This window comes from Branchiostoma belcheri, unplaced genomic scaffold (genome assembly GCF_001625305.1).
Source record: "Branchiostoma belcheri isolate BF01 breed outbred unplaced genomic scaffold, Haploidv18h27 scaffold24, whole genome shotgun sequence".
Lineage (NCBI taxonomy): Eukaryota > Metazoa > Chordata > Leptocardii > Amphioxiformes > Branchiostomatidae > Branchiostoma > Branchiostoma belcheri.
Genome location: NW_017803843.1, coordinates 2,202,489 through 2,224,115, shown reverse-complemented (window position 1 = coordinate 2,224,115; position 21,627 = coordinate 2,202,489). Strand labels below are relative to the sequence as shown.

The 21,627-nt window shown below is 41.5% G+C and overlaps 5 protein-coding genes across 10 annotated transcripts in view; 3 read left to right on the top strand and 2 right to left on the bottom strand.

The window, feature by feature from the left end:
- LOC109471157 (beta-1,4-glucuronyltransferase 1-like) overlaps positions 1 to 6,165 on the bottom strand; it is a 10,072-nt gene extending 3,907 nt beyond the window's left edge. Inside the window, exon 1 of the mRNA XM_019770426.1 lies at positions 4,777 to 6,165. Within this exon, the coding sequence (XP_019625985.1) occupies positions 4,777 to 6,144 (1,368 nt within the window). The 5' untranslated portion in view covers positions 6,145 to 6,165. The remainder of the gene's footprint in view (positions 1 to 4,776) is intronic.
- LOC109471158 lies at positions 5,841 to 9,935 on the top strand. 5 transcript variants are annotated; one of them, XM_019770430.1, is made up of 11 exons: positions 5,841 to 6,228; positions 6,534 to 6,572; positions 6,807 to 6,968; positions 7,260 to 7,308; positions 7,530 to 7,605; positions 7,701 to 7,936; positions 8,064 to 8,161; positions 8,584 to 8,650; positions 8,860 to 8,998; positions 9,094 to 9,268; positions 9,521 to 9,935. In XM_019770430.1, exons 3-11 carry the CDS (start codon positions 6,871 to 6,873, stop codon positions 9,570 to 9,572), a joined length of 990 nt encoding a protein of 329 aa, XP_019625989.1. In that variant the 5' UTR covers positions 5,841 to 6,228; positions 6,534 to 6,572; positions 6,807 to 6,870; the 3' UTR covers positions 9,573 to 9,935. The 5 variants fall into 5 exon arrangements, with proteins under 5 accessions (XP_019625989.1, XP_019625991.1, XP_019625988.1 ...); XM_019770432.1 differs by lacking the exon at positions 6,534 to 6,572 and having other exon boundaries at positions 6,125 to 6,228; positions 6,845 to 6,968; XM_019770429.1 differs by lacking the exon at positions 6,534 to 6,572 and having other exon boundaries at positions 6,128 to 6,228.
- An 845-nt stretch (positions 9,936 to 10,780) lies between these two features.
- Positions 10,781 to 15,542, top strand: LOC109471181 (acetolactate synthase-like protein). The gene is made up of 10 exons (XM_019770468.1): positions 10,781 to 10,924; positions 11,284 to 11,485; positions 12,164 to 12,291; positions 12,562 to 12,700; positions 12,971 to 13,082; positions 13,180 to 13,279; positions 13,387 to 13,621; positions 14,142 to 14,391; positions 14,597 to 14,837; positions 14,989 to 15,542. Exons 1-10 carry the CDS (start codon positions 10,796 to 10,798, stop codon positions 15,343 to 15,345), a joined length of 1,893 nt encoding a protein of 630 aa, XP_019626027.1. The 5' UTR covers positions 10,781 to 10,795; the 3' UTR covers positions 15,346 to 15,542.
- A 250-nt stretch (positions 15,543 to 15,792) lies between these two features.
- Positions 15,793 to 18,333, bottom strand: LOC109471182 (G patch domain-containing protein 11-like). The gene is made up of 7 exons (XM_019770469.1): positions 18,222 to 18,333; positions 17,747 to 17,973; positions 17,381 to 17,422; positions 16,963 to 17,174; positions 16,680 to 16,805; positions 16,371 to 16,452; positions 15,793 to 16,231 (listed from the first exon to the last, which is right to left on the bottom strand). Exons 1-7 carry the CDS (start codon positions 18,272 to 18,274, stop codon positions 16,176 to 16,178), a joined length of 798 nt encoding a protein of 265 aa, XP_019626028.1. The 5' UTR covers positions 18,275 to 18,333; the 3' UTR covers positions 15,793 to 16,175.
- Positions 18,334 to 18,389: 56 nt separating this feature from the next.
- The window catches only part of LOC109471097 (HEAT repeat-containing protein 5B-like), a 37,724-nt gene continuing 34,486 nt past the window's right edge, over positions 18,390 to 21,627 (top strand). For both annotated transcript variants that reach the window (XM_019770304.1, XM_019770303.1), the window contains exon 1: positions 18,390 to 18,539. The gene's annotated coding sequence lies outside the window, so the exon portion shown is untranslated. The remainder of the gene's footprint in view (positions 18,540 to 21,627) is intronic.

Genomic DNA, 21,627 nt, shown 5'->3' with positions numbered 1-21,627 from the left:
TCCAGTCATCACCATCCCATGGGGCACCTTAACCTTTGCTATGACATTTTCTTTGGGCCATCATGTTATCTATTCAGACTGGAGCAAGATACTGTATAGGGAGAGCTTCATATTAAAGTTACATGAACCCCATGAATCTGGAAGGAGTATTTTGCCAATATCATCCTAGTTAGTGCTTTCCTGACTTACCAGTTACCACATTCTAAACAGAATGTTGAATTCCCTTCGCATCCATATTCCATGATCTCATAGAACCAATGCAATAATTGAACAGGCCAGCAGCAACCAGTGAAAGTAACATGTCCCCTCTGCGCTCTAAAAACCTCTTAGGTAATAACAAATATTCCCCTCAAGATCTACAGCTGCACAGTCACCTAATCATTCTGTGTAAGTTGCCCTTCATATTTATTGTCTATTAACTCCTGAGACCCTGCCCGCAGGCTTGATTTCAAGGCTGTTTCACCCTACTCTACAAAGTCGAGCGAGCAGATTAACTTGGTCGGGCTTGTTTGGATTAACTTTTATTTTAGTGGGATTGACTTTGTCCAGACAGGAGTCCATAAAATGTGTGCATTTGACAGATGAAAAAAAAACAGCATGAAAACCTGGGGCACACTTCACCAGGATACTAGTACTGAGTACATGTACTCCTAACAGGTCCCACATGACAGGTAACAGAAAAAAGGATCTGTTAGACCCTTCTTCACCTTCAGCTCTCTAACTTCACACTGGTAAATTATTACTGGCACACTGGTTAAATTATACTGTGGCTTTGCATTTGATGTTATCAGCCAGACACCTTTATCCCCACTTTTCATGAGAAATTTACAATGTCGTGCATTCTGGCTCTAAAATCAATATCTGACCTTGCATGATTAAAAGCCAGAATGCTGGTGCCAACTTAAGCAATATGCACAGGAGTGACTATCAGAAAAGCAAGCAAGTCTTGACCCTTTCGTGCTCATTACCATATCAGCTACATGGCATATACCACTACAGTCCCTTACAGGCTAGAATTGAAAAACCCAAAGAAAACATTATCCAGAACAACAAATACGATATGCAACTTGCCAAAATTTCATCCTGACATGTCACGACTGCAGAACAGAACCAGAGAAGTTGTTTGTTATGATGTAACAGGACACCAAACACAGAGGAATTCCTAATCCAGGATGTTTCACAGGACAACAGATAACATCAGTGTCCCACCATCTGGGACAGCGTTCCTCCTCAGGCTCTTCAACTTCCAACAACAAACATGAACAAAGCTGCTGATAATGCTCAAAATAGTTCAACAATGAACTAGCTACAAAGAAGCCTGACCTTTTGTCCAAAGAGACAGATGGCATGTATTGTGTAATTTAGGGTTGGAAAGGTACCAGATGATTCACAAGACAATCTTATCAGTGTCCTGTCAGACCTTGCATCTTCCCAGGAATGTCCTGTATGTGGTGAATGGCACAGAGTTGGTCCTACTGCACCTCTCCCAGGGCATACATAGAGCCCACCTCCGGAAACATTTCATATTGAGTCCCCAGCAAACATGTTTGGAATCTGATCAGCCCTCTGCGGGGTACCTTCAAACCAAACCTGGGCCAGCCTGTCTCAACATAGACAGTGTCAAATATATTTTTTAAAAATTATTATACTGGACGTGTATGTATGTACAGAAGTCACTTATGCTAAAAGCAGTAACAAAATAGTACTGATGGAACAAGTATCCATATCTGACAAGTTTAGGTCAAAGAATGACCTGGAATGGGACAGCAATGTCCCAAAACATTTCACCAGAACTGTTGGGAACAAATGCTGCTCAGTAACACAGTACTCCCCCCCAAAATACTCCCCCACTCCTCCTTCTTAAAGTCAGGACCTTTTAGAAAAAGGTTTTATCATTAACCCACACCATGCATATTTGTTTTCTCCCTCACCATTTCCTTCTTTCCGCCTGCACCCACATATATGGATGCAGCAGCATCTGTGATAAATATCCACCTGTTTCTAGGGCCTTCTATAGATATACCCATAAATGAGCTATCATAAATGGAGTACAAAGAACTGGAAAAAAGGAATCAAAATATTGAAGAATGTAAACACAACTGCACTGCCCTGTCTGTTTCCTTCCCAGGGGAAGCTGAGATATTTCTCCACAAAATTCTGATGCTGTCTTGCACTTGAATGCAATTCCTTTGCAATGGTGTGGCACTTTGCTTAAAATCCCACGTGAATATTTAAAATTTCACCATTAAATAAAATGTCCAGAAGTCAAAATAAAAAACACTGGCCTAACTCACATAGTGCTTTATGTTTCTTTCTAATGTGTTGCTGATGTTATTGTTGGGCTTATATCTATGACTCCAGACATAATAACTATCACCTGTCAGCTTCTTATTACTTCCTATAAAATATATTGCCATAAAAACTACCGGTGACATGATATCAAAGAAAGGTTGCACAGAGACCTGCGTAAACAGATTACATTGCTGCACAGGTTCCATTTACTGAAAAGGCAACAGTTGGGCCATAATCATGACCTATAGAAGTAAGTGGGAGTTCTGGGACATTAACTTGATCAGTGAGTCTCTCCAATCAGACTTGGGAACAGGCAGACCCATTAGGGCTCCCCTGAGGGTGACATTTTCGGAAATGAAAAGGGAGAAGGAGCACATTTACACTGAACGTCAATCAAAGGAAGCATTATTGTATAATGACATAGGGATGAGTCATGACTTCATGATCATGTTGGTGGAACAATATGCATGAACTGGTAGCTCTTCATGTTAGCTGAAGCATGACTATTTCTGCCATAAATCATCATCTTGGTATTGATACATCAGCAGCAACTGTACACTTGCTGGGACAGTGATGACAGACGAATATTGATCATGCATCTCTTGTTGGACAGAACAATCTGTAACTGTCATCCATCATCTTCAACATTACATGCAGTATCTCTGGGGACTGTGTCTGATCACGGGCAAGATTTTCCTTAAGTTTATAGTCCTAGGGTCAAGAGCAGCCTTTGTGGGAGACATTCTAAACAGTCAGTGCTACACAACATTTTGGACCCTTTCAGTAATCTTAGAAAATATATTAGCACCTTACTAGCCCAACCTCTTGTGATGATGTTTTATAATAAATATATAAAACATCAGGTTATACTTATTTAGCTCCCATGCATTTTATTCAAACAAATGCCTAATTTACATAATCTACATAGTGGTTCATTTCTAAAGCAACAGTTCCTCCATATTTTTTTAATCAACATAAACACCAAAGCAGGGATAATATAGAGATCAGTACTGCAGCCCTGGAAGCTATTGGGTGAGATATATAAGCACCAACAGTAAATTATCATTATCATGAGGAAGTGCCATCAAGCATTGTATTACTGAAGACACTGAAGTGAATGTATAGACAGTCTCCTTAGTGAGTGAAAGATTCCTGACATGAAGCAAACATGAAATAAACTAATGCTACTGATAGAGTTGCATCTACAGTTTTGCAACAACTTTTTCAAATTGCTATTCTTATGAGATAATTTGCTGAGAAATTTCAGGTCATTGGTACTGACTGACAGACGCTTTTTATAACTACATCAAAATCCAGTATGTAACTTTCCTCCCAGAGGAGGGACATGAATACCTTAACAGATTACATGGAACATTATCTATGTCATGGGAGACAGTGATTTATGGATGTGAACTGATATCAATTTGGAGACTAGGGTAGCCAGTCACTCAGAAGGATCCCTGTTGCAGATAGAGACATGTTTACCACCACAGAATACTCAGATAGATTCCTGAGTCTGTACATTCTAAGTCTGTACATAAAGGCCACAACTTGGATCACTCTTGGGAAAGACCTTGAAGTCCTTGAATACAAGGGGAAGACTGATGTAATGGGGTATCTTTTTTAACATGGAAACTTTAAGATCATCGGGTGTACTACCGTGTAGCAAAAATGTATGTATGAAGCAGACAAAGTTGCCCATCCCTTGGTCTGGCCCATACATATTTGTATCGCCTACACTTAGAATGTTAAGAATTTTTAGAATGAAAAGCACCCCTAGCAATTTAATGAGGGAATGACTTGAGCTCTGTTCAATTATGTTCTCCCAAGGCATGCACTAATAGTGAATGGGAGGGGACCTGTAAGAGAGAATATTCAATATCCCACTGTGGTAATGCTACGGTACCTGAATGAATACCTAACATTAGACAAATTCTAGGTTCAACCCAGAGGACAACAGAATGGTGGTACAGTGCACAGACTCCTGCTGTGACATGGCTACAGGCTGGACTGAGCCCACAGATGATGAGGCCAGATGCACATCTCCATCTGTCATCCATAGATAGCAAGTGAGTTGATCTGTATGCATAACAACCCCACCTGGCTAACCCTACCATAGTCAGCATCAGCCTTAGCAGAAGTCCAGCCAACTTTAGCAGGCTCTCAAATGGTAATCCAGCTCTTAACCTGCACATCCCAGCTGCTACCAGAATAAATTTGCTCCTTCAATCTGCTGTAATTTGCACTGGGGAAAAGGGCATTGTCCACCAGGGTGGACATGTTTAGAATGTGATTAGCCTTTATAGTCTGTGAGCAAATACTCGCAGTGAATAGTGGACACAAAGCCTATTGATATGTCAAACAAAAAACTGAATCTCTGTGACCACATTTTGTCCTCATATACCATCATTTCATAACAACTACATTTTTGTACAATTATAGATGTAATAACAGTGTACTGGACATTAGTACGGATAGTTTTACCTGGCTTATGCGATTGAACCCATACTGCTTGAATCTCTCATCATAGAGGGGTACTGACCACCGACCAATGTAGAAAGGCTCCCAAGGATCCTTCCAAGTCACGTTGTACGCAACATCCAGCCTCCTTTTAGTGGATGACTTACTTGTTGTCCATTTATCATAGTCAGTGGAACTCTGACACTTCCAACAAATGTCTCGATAAAATGGCCTAGCCTTGCCGGGCTGCAGGCTTTCCAACAGGTCTGTCTTGTCTTTTGGAATAGATGCATTCAGTTGGAGTTCAAAAGCTGGCACCACATACACCGTGTCCAGGTGATCTGAGACCATGCTTGTTCTGGAGTCAAATAATCTGTTGTCCAGTGCAAAGTGCACAAAGTCAGTCCTTAGTTTTTCACTGGGGAGCATGTCGATGTCTACCACAAATATGAATTCTGTGGACGATCCCTGTCGAGCAACATTCCGCAACAGATTGTTTGGATATGGCTCCTTCTCTGCGCCATAGTTCAGCGTTGCTGACTTGTGGTATTTGGCAAGATGTAGGATGTCTTGGCAAGGTGTGTTGAGTAAGGTAGGGGACTCCTCATAGATGATGGCCTCTCTGGACGTTGGATAAACCAAGTGGAATGAAACATACTTGCGAATAAGTGGATAACAGCGTCTTAGTCCTCCAACAATGTCATCTGCAAATGCTGCATTCTCACCAGGCGCAAAGATGGCTACAGAGACGGGCCCGTCCCATCTCACACTCAGCTCCACAATGTGGTAAAGATTCTGCACTGAACACTGAGTTACCAAGGTAACATCCTCCAACTGCACCTCCCCATTAGCTGCATCATCACTGCGGATGTAGAAGTTGTGGATCCTGTACTGCCCGCTGACGTCTAGGCTGCCCTTGGACAGCTTGGCGCTACTCTTCCGAAGGTTTCCCTTGCTTGTGCTGCTGCTGCCGGCTAGCCTCCTCCCTTCCCGCGGGCTGAACCTCTCCCCATCCTCGGCTTGGATGGAGGAGGCGGACCGACCGCGGTCCCGATCCAACCTGGACAGGAGCGTGATGTGCACGACCTGCAGCACGACGATCAGCCCCACCAGGAAGATGATGAACTTGTTAATCATCGAGCAGCTCATCCTAACACTGTGGACGCCATCACATGCAGGAACACCTCCACATAGCTCACCCTCCGAGCGACAAAAGCACTCTACGGGAGTGTGTCTTCGGCGCGTCTCATTCTCCTCCCTGACGAATCTCTCCGTGTTTTGCTGCTGATCTCGCGAAATCTCGTGACCTGACCCCAGCGCCGCGCGTGGGACGAGAGTTCGTTGACCCGAAGACGCGACCCCTTCGACCGAACCAGAAAGGAGAGCCACCATGCGATTACTTCCGTCAGATACTTTGTATTTGGATACCGTTGATGTGTAACCCGCTAAACGTTCCAAGAATACTGTATATACGAGGTAAGTAGCAGTTACGCCGCACAGTACTGTCCATATCCATGATTGCATCAATTACTTTAATCGGTAGATGTCGCTTGTGAGCGGGGAGTGTTGATTTCAGTGATGACAGCATCAACACGCTGTATTGAAACAAATGAAGTTTGATATCACAACGACTGAACCGTTGTGAAAATTGATAATATTTCAACCAAATCCTTATCCCTTTTTTTTGTGATGTAGTTGTGTAACCATTTACCAGCAGAGTAACGTTGCTCACAGAATCCCGACAAATATCCAATAACCTCTTGGCGTTTTTATTGCCACAGGGACGTTCCATGTTCAACAAATGATCTGACAACTTGGTGGTTTGTGACTCGAGTTGTTTGATAATTTTCCATTCAAAATTTTCCTTTCACACATCTTACGAGGGTGTTGTTATCATTCTTAAGTTTAGCGGGACAGAGCAACGGTTTACCCCTTCACCACTTGTACCTGAGATAGCAATTGTCAGACGTCAACTCATCATCATTTTTCACCACTCAAAAATCCGGTAGGTCGAAAAAGCGCATATTCATTAATTGGCCTGATTGGAATTACAGGATTTAATGCCAATTGATAACGATTTGGGGTGTATCAGAATATCCAGCCAACTTTTGAAGAAGGATGTCCAAGCTGGAAACATTCAAGTTGCCGGACCAGGACACTCGGCTCATCAGGTGCAACAACACAGTCTACAAGTTCAAGCTGCAGTATAGGGATGGGTAAGCGTGCATACAGTAACATAACTGTTGTAAACTTTGTAACAGCTACATTGTTTTAGTACAACCGAGTCTGCTTATTATAAATGTGGGTTCAGCATGGATGTCCTTCAGTAACTTCAGTACAGTACATCGAGCAAAATGTTCCCATATATATATATGAATGAAGCATACAGTTAAAGTTTGAACGAAGTATGAAAAAGCCATTATTTTTACTCCAGGGTTTGAATTCATGAGAATGATAGACAGATAGATGTAATGCAGAATTACTTCCTTGTTCTCTACAAATCTCAGGTCCAACAGACTTCCCTGTGATGTTGCCACCATGCAGCAGGAGATGGAGGTAAACAGTTTAGTCGGTCAATTCTAGCATACATTACACAATTACAGCAGTTTATCTGAAATATGAAAAATCACTGAAGACTAAGTTATCAACATAGAGTATGGTGTCTCCATATTTTCAGTAATTTGTAAATTCTAATTGAACATTTAAAGCACTTTCTTGTACAGTCAGATTATTTTCACCTGCATGCAGTGTTAAAATGTTATGCCTTGTTTTTTCAGCATGTGGTCCGTTGTCTTTTACAAATCAAGGAAAGCTTACATCCTGTTCGTACCGACCACTTCGTCATCTATCCATGTATCCTTTTTCTACCGCAAAATCATTTCCAAACTAGAATACGAGGATATTAAATAGGTCCCTACTGTAGTATCAACGCCTTAACTTAAGTACAGACAAAAGGCCCTGGGGGACAGCAAGAAAGCTTAAGTTCTACCAAGGTCAGAGAGAGCTACAGGCCTACCCATATGTGCTGTATGTGTATGTAGAACCTACATGTAAGATAGCCCAGGTACAGAGGTCTTCACCAGACCCAATATGTCCAGCCGTGGATGATGATATTCATGGAACAAGTGCTGTTGCTGATGATGACAAGCTTGAGGGAGTTGATGAGGGGAGTGAGACACACAAGGTAGGCTGATACCCTTTAACATGTTTACTTTTACTCTGCATGCTAGTTCCTGTTTTTCCTAAAGACTGCTTGAATTTGATTGGTACAATGAACAAGCCAAAAAGTCCTGCTAACTTGTTATTTGCAGAGAGATAAACCTAGGCTGACCCAGGCTAACATCAATGAAGTTTTGAACACAGAATATGGACACCTCTTCATACCACCTCCCCCAAAGAAGGTCAAAAGGTGTGTCATATCATCTGTCATTCAGAGTGCAATTATATTTCTCTTGATTTTGTGGTAAATGGTAACTCATGATATAAAGCCAGCATAAAATGCCTTTCTTCCATTGTTGAATAGCAATTTTACTCCTTGAATTGCCTTTGTTCTGTGCTACTTTTTCAAACAAGAATGTTTCAATGATGATACAGAGGAAACCAATGCATTTTGTACATGATGATATTACATGTTTGAAGTTAAAACTTTTGATCCAACACCAAAAAATTTTCTCACCTAGAACTTTTTTGTGTTTGATCAAAAGTTTTAACTCCAAACATGTCACTACCAACACAGATGAACTTTCATGATGTGATATTACATGAGCTTGAGTCACACACGTTTGTCATAACCCAATGTGGGGATATTAATGCATATTTTTTACTTCATAGGAAACATATAAGACAGACAGAAAGATCTGTGAGGACTCAAGAACATGAAGCAGTTGACCAGAGTAAGGTACTGTATGAGGATGCATCCCTCGAGGGATCAATCTGACAAAAGTCAGCTTCATGGCTGATACCATTACAAAGAAGTTGATGCTGCTAGAATAATGTTTGCTTGATAGAGAGGCACGGGTAGACAGAGTAAGTGCATTAATTTGAACTGGAAACAAGTACCTGTACCATTGTTATTCTACCCATTATGTTTTCCCCTACAAAATGTAGGAACTACCCGTGACTCAGGCAGATGAGACACCTCCAGGTCCAAGCAGTGCCCCAGCCCCCAGTACCAGCAGGAAGGCCTACAGGCTGGGGAGGAGACACAGGTCGGTGGACACCCCCATCAGTGGACGTCCCAGGAAGAGTAAGTCATCTTGTTTCTGGAGAAGGTTTCAGGTTGTGTTAGAGAAAATTTGAAGATGATGTTGTATTAATCCATCTGGATTTCTGCCCTCCCAGTCCATCTGCACTCCCGCCCAGACCGCCATGCCATTGAGTCTTTCCAGCTGGCCGAACAGCAGCGGCTGCAGCAGCTAGCCTGTCCCACATCCACCAGGAGCACTGCCTGTGACCCGGAGCAGGACACACAGCCTGCACACGCACAGGAGATGTCTGTGGTAGGGTCTTTCCTCAGGTAAGTGGGTTAAACACCAATTATAAAGACTACAAGCATTCTAACAATCAATGATGTCACAAAGTAAGATAAAATATTTTCATCCATATGAGTTGGAGTTTCTTTGTTAGGGTGCTTATGTAAAAGAGGCATGCACTTAGATCTATTATTTTTGAAGTCCCTTTGACAAACTCCTGCCTGTTAAATTTCTATGGTTACCTGTTCTTAACATAAACATTTAATTGTTGTGTATTGTTTTTTGTTCTTGCACAGAATGCTCATCAACCCTGCTAGACAACTGTTCAGAGGACATGATACCAGCTAAGGAGAGGAATCCTGTGACAGAAGAAACCCCTGTTTCTACCAGTGTTATTGCTTAGACTAAAGAAATACATATCTATATTCTACTATAGATGTTCTGACTGGCAAAGTGCAGGTCTCCTTACTGTCCAAGAATATTTTTTTTCAAAGCCAGTACAGAAGTAAATATTGAGCTGAGTTACATGTTTTGGAAGCATCTTTTAATTTCTGTCAATGGAGCTAATTGTTTTGCATTATATACTAGTATATAGAATCTTGATGTCTATTTCAGACTCGGAACAAAGGAAGAGTAGCTGGAGTTATTGTAGTTGCATATATTCTGTGGAAGTGTTCCTGATAAAAGGATTCTACTACATAGTAGTTCGGTTATGAAACAAGTTCAGAAATCTGTGTTTCAGAAATTAAGTAAAGAGTTCTTTCCAATTTAGCGCCTCTCCTTGTCATCATTTGTGTCCTCTTGTGTTCTCTGAATTTTAAGTCCTTCCTTGCAGGTCACACAGAAGATAGCAGCTTGGAATTCAACATGGACATGCCATCTTCCTACATGGTGCATTGATGGCAGTACTTCACATTAGCTGTTGGATTCAAAATTTGAATTGTCATGATGATCTGTAATAAGGGGGGAGGGGGCTCCACACAATCCAAAATCAGATCCAGTAGGTCTTCTCAGTTCATAGTACCCTATTTAAGCTACGTGCAGTTTTCACATATTCCTTTCCAGACATAGATTGTACTTTTCTAGTGTTGATTTAGGTTCACCTACAGAACTGTTGCATTTTTAAAAAATTCAACTGGTCACAAGATGAAGCTATGCTCTACTGTATGGATGGAAAGGCTGTTGGAATGGCAGTTCAGCACCAAGGACAGATATCTAGTGAGCTTTCCCCTGATAGAGTTAGACCGCAAGTCTGTTCTGTTGATATGCTATGATTGATCATCATTAGTAGTGTGTGTTTAGTATGCTGTTTCTAACATGTCACCATGTCAGAGTCACTGAATTGCATGATATTTTCTGATCAATGGTAGGGTGTTTACATTTCTATTAATTTTTTCTCTTGCAAAAATATTCAAAAGTAGCGAAAAATGTATTCGTGACAACGTAAATATAGTGAAATTCGTTTTTGTGAGATAATCTTTGAAATTTGTTGACTCAATCGTACTTTCTCAATCGTGAAAAAAATTTCCCGCCATATCTTGCACCCTGACCTTTGCTCCCAACGAAACAAAATGGCGTCTCTACATTGTTTGCTGTCCTGTCTTTTGGAAAATCCAGCCCTCTTGTTGACTGGAATCATCGTCGTGATCATTTCTGTTTTGCTAGAACGGTTTGGAATCATCTATCAACTTTTCCACAAGGTAGGGGTATAGTTTCAACTGTACATACAGGCTCTATCGCGACGTTTCACCTCGTTAACGCTGCCAGTCCGCGGACATCGCTCCCGTCCGTCCATGGTCCGTCGGTCGACGACCTTTGAAATTTGTATCATAATTATGTCACGAGCTCCTTCGCAGCCTCCTGTAGCCTACCTTTTGATATGCATGGTTTATGGTTTCAATAAACAGATCTAGCTGTAATAATTTATTTAGATTTCTATGCAGGGCTGTTGCAGAGAAGGCATAGACTCGCGAAAAAATTATGGATGTGAACTCTGTAACATGAAACACTATTGTATTATATGTAGTATTTACCTTTTCGAAATTTTCAAATTTTACAGGTGGAAAAAAATGCAGGCCGTCATGGTGGAGAACTTGTGGCCAGTGTACTCCAGAAACATGGCGTGCAGTACCTGTTTACATTAACAGGGGGCCACATTTCCCCAATCCTTGTGGCCTGTGAGAAGGTTGGCATCAGGGTGGTGGACACCAGGCATGAGGTCACAGCTGTATTTGCTGCTGATGCTGTGGCCAGGTTGTCAGGTAAGGTTCACTGTGTATGCGTGTGTTTGTGAGCAGTTTTGGGACTTCCCTTATAAGATTGTCACGTAGATGTACTTAAGATTACCAATAAATCTGCGCGTTCATGAATACTGAATACAATTTTCTAGGTTGCTCATGTCTGTCACCTCTTACAAACAATGTCATTTTGATACTGTTTGATAATACATGTAGTTTAATTTTACGTTCATTATTATGTAGTGCTGCATACCGGTTCACTGGACTTGGATCCGGACTTGTAAGAATGTTTAGGTTCAAGTCCAAAAAAACCTAAAAGTCAAGAACCGAGTCCGGACTTATTACCATAAAAGACCATTTCACATACCCCTTTTCTTTCCAAACCACCTAATACCTTCCATAGATTGCAAAATCTTTGCTGCAAAATGAAAAAAACATTGCCATCGGTCATCGTCATGTACCGGCCTCCATGTTATGTGACCAAAGTTTCACCCAGACAACATTGCAAGGTTGCCAACATACAATTTTGTATATGCCATGGGTTTAGGTCCGGACATACAAGTCTGGAACTGAATCTAAACCTCTGGACTTGAATCCGGACCTGAACCTAAAATTGGGTTTAGGTATGCAGCACTATTATTATGCGCAGAGCTGTTTATTCTCTTGTCAGCATGCTTTTGTTTTGTTTTTTGCTTTCTGCAGGTACTGTGGGAGTAGCAGCAGTTACAGCTGGCCCAGGCCTGACCAACACAATCACAGCTGTGAAGAATGCCCAGATGGCAGAGTCTCCACTCCTGCTGATAGGGGGAGCTGCTGCAACCTTGTTGAAGGTCAACCTCGAGTCTTTACAGTGATGATATATCAATTTGGCTGTACTGCATGTATAATCACTGGTAGTTTAACGTACAATCATCATTATCATCAGTTTACTCTTCACAGAGATATACCATATACATGTACATACAAATTGAACACAAAAATGTTTTTAAAAATCCATTAGCTTTTTGTCTAATTTTACGACATTCCATAAAATAGTAGTGTATATTTTATTATCTTTATAATAGCCAGAATAAATCTAGTGTTACATCTTTGCTGTGCAGGGTCGTGGAGCTTTACAGGACATAGACCAAATGTGCCTCTTCAAGCCTCTGTGCAAGTTTGTTGCTTCAGTCTCCAAAGTGAGGGAAATTGTGCCCACAGTAAGGAAGGCTCTTGCCATTGCCCAGTCTGGAACTCCAGGTTAGACTTGAATTACTTGTTTATGGATTAATGATTATTGTTATCTCTGTGTAGTTCACTCATTGTTGTGAAGTCAACTTCCAATATTGCACATTTCAGTCAAATCTTATTTTTGTAGTATGCCATGAAATAACACAACATAAAAACTTCAATGTTAAGATATAGCTCTCCCTACCAAATGATTTTGTTTATGAATGAGCCACAGTACCATTTAAGTAAAGCAGGTGATTTTACACGCCAGGCATATAATCAGTTGTTTTCATTTTCTAGGCCCGGTGTTTGTGGAGTTTCCTATTGACACCCTCTACCCATACTCCCTGGTCGAGAAGGAGATTGGCATGAAGAGCACTTCAAAATCTTTGGGGCAGAAGATTGTCAACTGGTATGTCCAATGATTTTTGGTCCTACTCTCCATATCTACAGTGTGGACACAAAAATCAGGTCTAAACTGGCTAACACATTTGTAACCTTCTTTACAGGTATTTACAAAACCACTTGAACAACTTGTTTGCTGGTGCTTGGGAAGGGAGGGACTTAACTCCATTGCCAGTCAATATTCCACAAGCATCCTCTTCACAGGTATTGCCTCCAAACAGATTGTTGTATCTTTAAGTTGAACATGTTTGCATGCAAATTAGACAATTTTGTGGATCTGTCCACACTTAACTTAAGATATGTACTTTCAGATCCAAAGCTGTGTGGAGCTGATTAGCAAGGCCAAGAAGCCCCTAATCCTGCTGGGCAGCCAAGCTACCCTTCCACCCACCCCTGTGGAAGATATCAGGAAGGCCTTGGAAACCATGGGTATCCCATGCTTCCTTGGGGGTATGGCAAGGGGCATGCTGGGAAGGAACAACCCTCTTCATATCAGACAGAAAAGGAGGGATGCCTTGAAGGAGGCTGATGTAGTTATCCTGGCAGGTAAGAGAGAGAGAGTAATGAATCAATGAGCAAAGACAGTACATTCAAGGACAGATTTATCACACGTATTGGAAAAGTTTTGTTTGTTTGTTTGTTTGTTTCGCATAACCGGTAAACCGCCTTCAGGCGTAACACACCAGTTTGTACATGTGCGCACATGTACGAGCTGCGTAAGACCGGACTGTAAGTTTTGAACCACTCACACCGGGAAGATCCCCTACTCTTTTCGATAAGTGCGGTGGGTTCTTTAACGTGCATGGGGTGTGGCTCTCCCAAACACGGGACCTCCATTTAACGTCCTATCCGAGGGACGTCCCTAACCGAAGCTAGGTACTCATTTTCACCTGAGTGAAGTGAGGAAAGTCGTGTAAAGTGCCTTTCCCAAGGGCACAAGATCGGTGACATGGGCAGGGTTCGAACCCACAACCTCTGGGGTGTGAGCCGAACGCGCTACCGACTGCGCCACACGACGCCACACACGAAGTTATCAGGAAATATTCAAAGTTGATTTTTTTAACAGGCACAGTTTGTGACTTTCGCCTTTCCTACGGCCGGGTGCTGAAGGGCAGCTCCAAGATCATTGCAGTGAACCGTGACAAGAGCCAGCTGTACAAGAACTCAGACATGTTCTGGAAGCCAACCATTGCCATTCAGGGGGATCCTGGCAGCCTGCTGCTGGCTTTAAGCCAAGGGCTGAAGGGCTTCAGCTGTGATAAGAGCTGGCCACAGATGCTGAAGGAACGAGATGTGGAGAAGGAGAAGGACAATAGGTAGATGGTGTTGTCAATATGGTTTTGGGGACTCAAACATCCTGAAATGCTTAAAAAGGTGCACATGTACTTTAAAGGCAAACCTGTCAATTAGATTTATAATTTAGTAGTGAGGTAACAAATGTTTATATAGCCACTGTTAAAAAGAAATTGGACCATTTCTTTTTAGGTGCTCATTTAATATGGAACGTTTTTTTGCTTTCAGCAAAATGGCTGGGCAGATCACAGATCTCCACCTGAACCCACTGAAGGTGCTGCACTGTTTGGAGGAGCAGATTGATGACAACAGCATCTTGGTTGCAGACGGTGGCGACTTTGTGGGGAGTGCTGCATACATTGTTCGCCCTCGTGGTCCACTGAGATGGCTGGACCCTGGGGCTTTTGGCACCCTTGGTGTCGGAGGAGGGTTTGCTCTGGGTGCAAAACTGTGCCGGCCTGAATCAGAGGTAAGAGTTTAAAACTGTACTGCTAGGCATTACCTTTTTGTTAGTGTTGTTGTTAGAAAAAAAAATAGCTGAGATTAATTATCATTGGCAACTGGAGACTTTTCGTCTTCAATTTCATACCCCACTGAAGTACTACATTCTCCCTTCTCAGGTGTGGATTATCTATGGAGATGGCTCCCTTGGTTACAGTGTGGCAGAGTTTGACACATTCAGCCGCCATGACTTGCCTGTCATTGCTGTTGTGGGTAATGATGCCTGTTGGACACAGATAGCGCGGGAACAGGTGCCCATATTTGGAAGCAACGTAGCGTGTGGCCTGGAGTTCTGTGACTACCAGCAGGTGGCAGAGGGGTACGGAGGCAGGGGCTTCCGGATGGACCGGACCAATGAGGATAAGATGGAGGAAATCTTCAAGCAGGCCAAACAACTTGCTAGAGATGGACATCCTGTGCTGCTGAACGTGCTGATTGGGAAAACCAAATTCAGAGAAGGATCCATATCTGTGTAAGCTTTGGCCTGCCAGTAGCACGTCTTTGTTTTCCATGATTGTTCTTTTACAGTAAATCAATTACTAAAACCTAAAATTGACAATCTTTTACATGGTACATGGAAAAAATACTGCTCGAGCAGGATGCTTGACTCCCAAAAAATTCAGTATCTGATGCCTAGGGCATAGGAAATAGGACATTTAGTTGTGATTTCCGTCATTTTTTAAAAACAATTTATGGAAGCAGCATGATTGAAGTAGTCCATTGTTATCTTTATGTCTTTGGTTTATGCCTTCTACATGGATTATTATAGCGCTTCCAATTATGGAGAGGTTGTGTGATTTTCTCTCTAGTAAGAAAAGTTAGAATGAAAAGCTACATATCACCTCATCATCAACTGAGGCAAGGTTTAAATGTTAGAGTATTGTTTGCTTTCAAAGATTTATGTTGTCAAATAAAGGGACCAATTAAAATATAAGTTTTAATGATCCTGTGTAGCCACACTGAATAGTGGGTAAGTGTTGTAATTAGACCATCAATTGATATTTAACTACGATATTGATAGTACTGTAACTGTTTATCTGACAGATCAGTGATGTAGAGGCAAGCCTCTTCAATTATGATGTTAGCAAGGCATTGTCTTCAACAATCTGGCTTATTGTATGACTTTCAAAAATTAGATAATAAACATTTCCTGTGCTGGTGAATAACATTGCCTTTGTTTTCTTGGATTTCAACATTGTCATGAGAGCATGGTGTAACATAGAAAACAATAAGTACATTTTAGTGGAGTTCTATGAGTATGACTGGTATCCCACTTTGAAAAGAGTGTCATAGTCGGAGTGTCCTATTATCCATGAGCTGCTGCATCATCGCCTGGACAATTGTCTGCAAGATCCTTTTCATCTGGAAAAGAAGACAAAAACATCAGTGACACTAGTTCTAAAGAAAAGGACATGTTGACTGTTGATAGAAAACTTCCAACCAGTAACTGCAGATATCTACCACAGATTTTGGTGATGTACAATGTATGAGAATATCTCACCATTGTATGCTGTTCCACACCAAAGACAGTATAGATGCTCTCTCCTCAGGTAACTTGTTAGCTCTTGAAGCATTTCTTCAGGCTGGAAAATACAATTAGATTATAGGTTAATTGGGGAAGACAACCATACTGTAAAACCAATGTGGATTTTTAAAACTTAAATACTTTTATTTTACACCTTCCTGTGCAACTTATAGATTGAAAATGGAAATGTAGTTAATTAGTTTAAAAGCAAATGATATACCATTCTACTTTTGACACCAATAGAAAAACAAGACAGCAGTTTGGAGGTGTCAATAATTACGATACCTGAAGTTCGTCTTCTTCCTCCTCTGTCTCTTCTTTCTCTTCATCACCTTCTTCACCTTCTTCCTCCTCATCTTTTGCTTGAGCAATTTTTGGCCAATACCATGGAGCAACTGGTTCGGTGATACTCTATCAACACATCAACAAGAACTATATAAGCTGGTTTTCACATCATTCAATGAGTACCTTCAGCAAAATGAAGTACGTATACTAAGGTCCACAGTAGGTGATTTAAACAGAAGCCAGAGAATAGTTCATCAAGTTACAAAAGTAATGTGTTTCTCACCTTTGCACTATCCAACTGTTCACACACCTTCTGGCTCTTGTATAAATCACGTTGCACTTCTCTCTCTGTAAATCTACTTTTCATCCTTAGAGTGAAATCTCCTCGTTCCAGCTCCTCCATTCTTTGACGTTTTCTTTGCATCTCCTGGCGCATTTTGTTCATCTCATCTGCCTTTCTCTTCTGTTCATTGGCTAGACCCATGCCAGTTCTGTCTGAAAGAATTGGCTCAAAATCAGGCTCTCCACATTGGATTGTATGAAAGCAAAATTGGGACACTAGTTTGTCATTGAACATATGTAACATAACAGCATAACATAGCATAACACAATCCCATTGTACAAAATGTGTACTGGGCAAAGTATTTTACCACCAGTATACCTTTCCTTCAACTTCAGTGAATTTAGCACTGATCTCTTACCTGCCTTCACCTCCAGAGGCACAGGTTCTGCTCTGCCTTTTCCTGCATGGAACAGATACGTATACAGTTAACCTTGACTCTAAATAATAACATGGAAACATGGGTATTAATTGGCGAGAGAAGGTAGCCGGCCATCGATGATCGAATTACCCTTTTTAGGCCGATTTCTATGATTTATTCAGCCTGTAAAAGAAGTCTGGTGGAGACTAATTAAATACTAGTAGAAGCTAAATGTTATATTTGGTAATTTACAGAGAGGCAGCATGTAAAGTAATTCGTCTTGTTCATCTGATGAATATTCTTATTATTCCCAAAACTTGTACATTCTATATTGTATTGGGTTTAGTAACATGAAGGTGTACATACCTAATCTGCCCAAGCCTTGCCCCTGCTTGAAACCCATCTTCTGGAGCATTTTGAACCCTATGTTGTCACTGCTGATTGGTTGACTCAGTGCCTCATCACGTTTCTCAGCCTGCTGTTGTTTTAAGGGCTTTACTCTGCTTCTTTCATTTGCCTCTTTCTGCTTTTTCTCAAGTTCTCGTTGTCTGGCCACTCTCTTAAGAACAGGTAACCCTGGACGCACATCAGAACTGTAGAAATAGCAACAGTTTTGCTAGAATTAGCATTCACTTCACGATTCAGTTAATATTTTTGTAGAACAAAGTACCAATTTGCCTGAAAGTGGAACAGTCTGCCCCTCCCCTTCCTCATACTTATTCGACATTGTCGCCTTTCCCCCCGCATTCACCCCAAAGAGCGTGACACAGGGACATGACAGGGTATGTAGGTAAAGTGTTCAGTTATAGTATACTGGTTAGAAATTCGACCAGAGACGCACGTTTGCTGCAAAATCGCGTCGGACATATAATCCAAATCGTCCCCGTCCGCCATGTTGGATGTTTTGATTGTGCCTGCACTAAACAAGTAGCTGATTGGTCAGTCTAAAAGAAATGTACCAATGAACATCCCCGATACAATTGAATTCTTGCGCACGCGCAAAGCGTGGGGTCATAAAGGTCAGGTTGATGAGATTTCCGGACTTTCGTCGACGTTGCTGAATCCGATGTGAGCTTTCTGATACTTTTTTGCCGGCGTTTGCCACGGTCCGCTCAGCCCGTGATACCAGGGAACATCTACGTGAGCTGGGTCGGCTCTGGTAAGTTCCGTATTAATGAGTTCAGGCTTTCTCTCGTGTAGAAATTTATGAATTACTATTTAAACGATTTGATTGTCGGATCGTTCTTTCCGGGGCTCATTGGTTGTCACAGGGGGAGGGGTACTATATAGCTTATACATTACAGGATTTGGTTTACTGTGATTTCGTTGGGATTTTCACTAAGCAAGGTTTGCTTATGTTGTCCACATCGAGGTGTTTAGTTTGTCTGAAATTTGATTTAGTATTTATAAGAAAGCAGTTCATGATCTGTTCTAGCCTATATCCTGTCTACAAATATTGAACCTATTTCAGAAGAGTGACCTTTGCCCTGCTGATATCCTCACGAATTACTGTTCAGTGTGGCATGCCGCAGTGTACCCATACAACTTAGGGCCAAGACAGTATGTAGACGGTATTGGCTGGTATGTACGTCAGCCCCCACATGACTTCAGCACTGGGACCCAGAAGATCAATACTAATGCAACATTAATGATCAGTCAGACGCATGAAAATCCACCAAACTTCAGCTGCGATGGTGGGTGGTGGGTATGTATGTTCTCTCATCACTGTAGAAAGTTCAAACGTTTTCCGTACAACAGTCCCTACTAGTATGTGCACAGTTGTAAACAGTAAAGAGAGAAAGAAAAAACTCAGTAGTAGCCAGTCTTTGATTATACTGCTGCAGGGTCCAAGACATGGGTGAGGGTGGGCAGCAGTTCTGTATTCAGACTAGTGTGAGAATCTACTATAGGTATGTGTGTAATGGTGTTACTGTCCTCATCAACATTACCTCTAGAGGTAACAAGTACTTCCTGATTATCAGATGTTATATATTATGTTTATTATAATGTGGAATAGGTGATCAAAATAATACCAAAATTTCATTTTGAAGACTGCATGTACAAGGTATTTATTGGGAGTGAAAGATTAGTTAATATTTTTTTTACTATAACAGTTTATAGCAGATTTCTGAGGTGCATTAATTCTGCCAACAATATTGTGGGCTGGACACAGCTCACTGAATGATAGCATCCCAGGCAAAAGAAGAATGGGTCTGTGGTGACCTCTAGCTCATGATGTATGAGTTTTGCCTGCTGAAGGATTATGTATATAATTACAGTGACATCAGTCTGACGTAGAGTGAATCAGTATTCCCCTGGGAGCTGTATGTCATTTTTAAGCAAATGCAGTAGCTTGATGACTGTAAAACCGAGGAAGACTACAATTTTGTATGCTAGTGTGCTTGAAGCTGCATCAGCTGAGTGAGATAGTTGAGATGGTTTCTCAGATGTTTATACGTTGATCCCTTCCATATGTTCCAGGACTCCTGACTGTTACTCTGCAGTAGTGGTACTAATAGAACGGGCACATGTCTAGGAAGATCTAATATAAAATAGATAAATATGTGTTCCTTTTAATTTTTGTTGCTTTTATAGTTTCTTTAGTAACTTTATAAGTAATGACATGTTATACCAGCCTATTAAAAATCACCAGTAACAACAGTGATAGTCCTCATTGATAACTTGTCCAAATTTTCTAGTGTAAGGGGTGGCTAGGTTGCAATTATTTGTAACACCAGTAATTTAGATGCAAAATAGGTTGCTGTTAATCCTTTGTTATGAAGGATAACTAAGAACACATGGTTGATGTGTCTGTCTTGCCTGGTGGTGGGTCCCAAGATAAAGACATGTACAAATGTAGTCAGGAATTTTCTCTACATGTACAGCAGGCATGGGAAGGTGTGCCACATGTGGTCTGGGCCCTGGCAGCTTTGACTCTGCAGAATGTATGTTTGTAACAGTTTTTTGCCCCAAACTAAAGTCCAAACAGTATCACTATACTAAATTGCAGTTGTATATGTTTTTTTTATGTAATGAAAATTGTTTGCTGTACAACAGGACTCAGTAGTAAGTTAGTGTACAAGTATAAAGCTGCCACATTACATAGGCGTAGGGTATAAATGGTTCATGAAAATGATCAATGATGTTTTTGATACTCTACTTCAATCATGGAACAAAATTTCAAAAATGTATATCCATTCCTCTAATCATCTTACATTACTAGTGTCACTCCTACTTCAGCTAAGACTGCTGGAGTGTAAATTGTATTCTCAAAGGAAATTCCTATGTGAAGGCTTTAGTGAAGTTGGTTCACATCGCTGCTATAAACCACCTGTTCTGGATGGCTGGGTGTGTATATGATCCAGGGTAACAGATGGTAGAATGCTTCACTCAACTATTCAAAGATAGGTATCCCTACCCCTTAGCCCAGCATGGGTTACATATCACTTGCAATTGGAACCCTGGAGTGGCTGTCACATCTCTTTAGAGTGGCTTTTAGACATGATAAACAGCTGTTTCTTTGTATGCTTCCCAATCCTTTTCCATTATCTGGGGCCATATGTGCTACTGCATTAAGATATCAACACTTAAAGTAGTATTTAGAGCACTGCTAGGTCCCCTCAGCCAATAGGGATCCTGGATTTTTAGTGATTATATCCACATAGTAGCATACTTGTGAGTTAGTGCACCTCTCTCCCTTGGGGTAGAGGTGCACTAACTAACCAGCCACCCTCTTCTCAGCCAACCAGTGAGCTGGAATTGGTCCCTCTCTAGGGACAGAGGTGCTCTAACTAACCGAATAAATTACACTATGTTGGACCCGCACATTGTTATTTCCATGGAAACAACAACTGGCCAATGGCAGTGTCCAGCTTTCTGCCCTGGGGAATCAGAGGAGACTGACCGGCTCATCACCACACATGGTTTGACTCTTCTTGGAGTTGTTTGGCTGTCCATCTGGGCTGATTAACGACCTGGCGGTCGTTAATCAGCCCAGATGGACAACCAAACAACTCCTAGAAACAAGACAAAAAGTGATACTAAACAAAGATTTATAAAGCAAAATCAAGTTCTAGTGGATGGAGTTGATCAACTTCGGGGACCTAGAAGTGCTCTAAGTTAGATAGAGCACGGTTTGAGGCTGAATACTCGGATTTAGAACTGCCCGCCCAACCTCGGGGATTTCATGTCACCCTCGGCCTCCGGCCTCGGGAGACATGAAATCCCCTTGGTGGGCGGGGCAGTTC

Coding starts and splice junctions, on each gene's coding strand:
- LOC109471182 (XM_019770469.1), bottom strand. CDS start 18,274: ATGGCGGACGGGGACGATTTGGATTATATGTCCGACGCGATTTTGCAG. Junction 17,175..17,380: donor GCCTCTGGAGGTGAAGGCAG/GTAAGAGATCAG, acceptor CAATTCTTTCAG/ACAGAACTGGCATGGGTCTA. Junction 16,453..16,679: donor AGGAAGAAGACGAACTTCAG/GTATCGTAATTA, acceptor TGTATTTTCCAG/CCTGAAGAAATGCTTCAAGA.
- LOC109471158 (XM_019770430.1), top strand. CDS start 6,871: ATGTCCAAGCTGGAAACATTCAAGTTGCCGGACCAGGACACTCGGCTC. Junction 7,606..7,700: donor CCACTTCGTCATCTATCCAT/GTATCCTTTTTC, acceptor ACTTAAGTACAG/ACAAAAGGCCCTGGGGGACA. Junction 8,651..8,859: donor AAGCAGTTGACCAGAGTAAG/GTACTGTATGAG, acceptor TACAAAATGTAG/GAACTACCCGTGACTCAGGC.
- LOC109471181 (XM_019770468.1), top strand. CDS start 10,796: ATGGCGTCTCTACATTGTTTGCTGTCCTGTCTTTTGGAAAATCCAGCC. Junction 11,486..12,163: donor TGCTGTGGCCAGGTTGTCAG/GTAAGGTTCACT, acceptor TGCTTTCTGCAG/GTACTGTGGGAGTAGCAGCA. Junction 13,622..14,141: donor TGATGTAGTTATCCTGGCAG/GTAAGAGAGAGA, acceptor TTTTTTTAACAG/GCACAGTTTGTGACTTTCGC.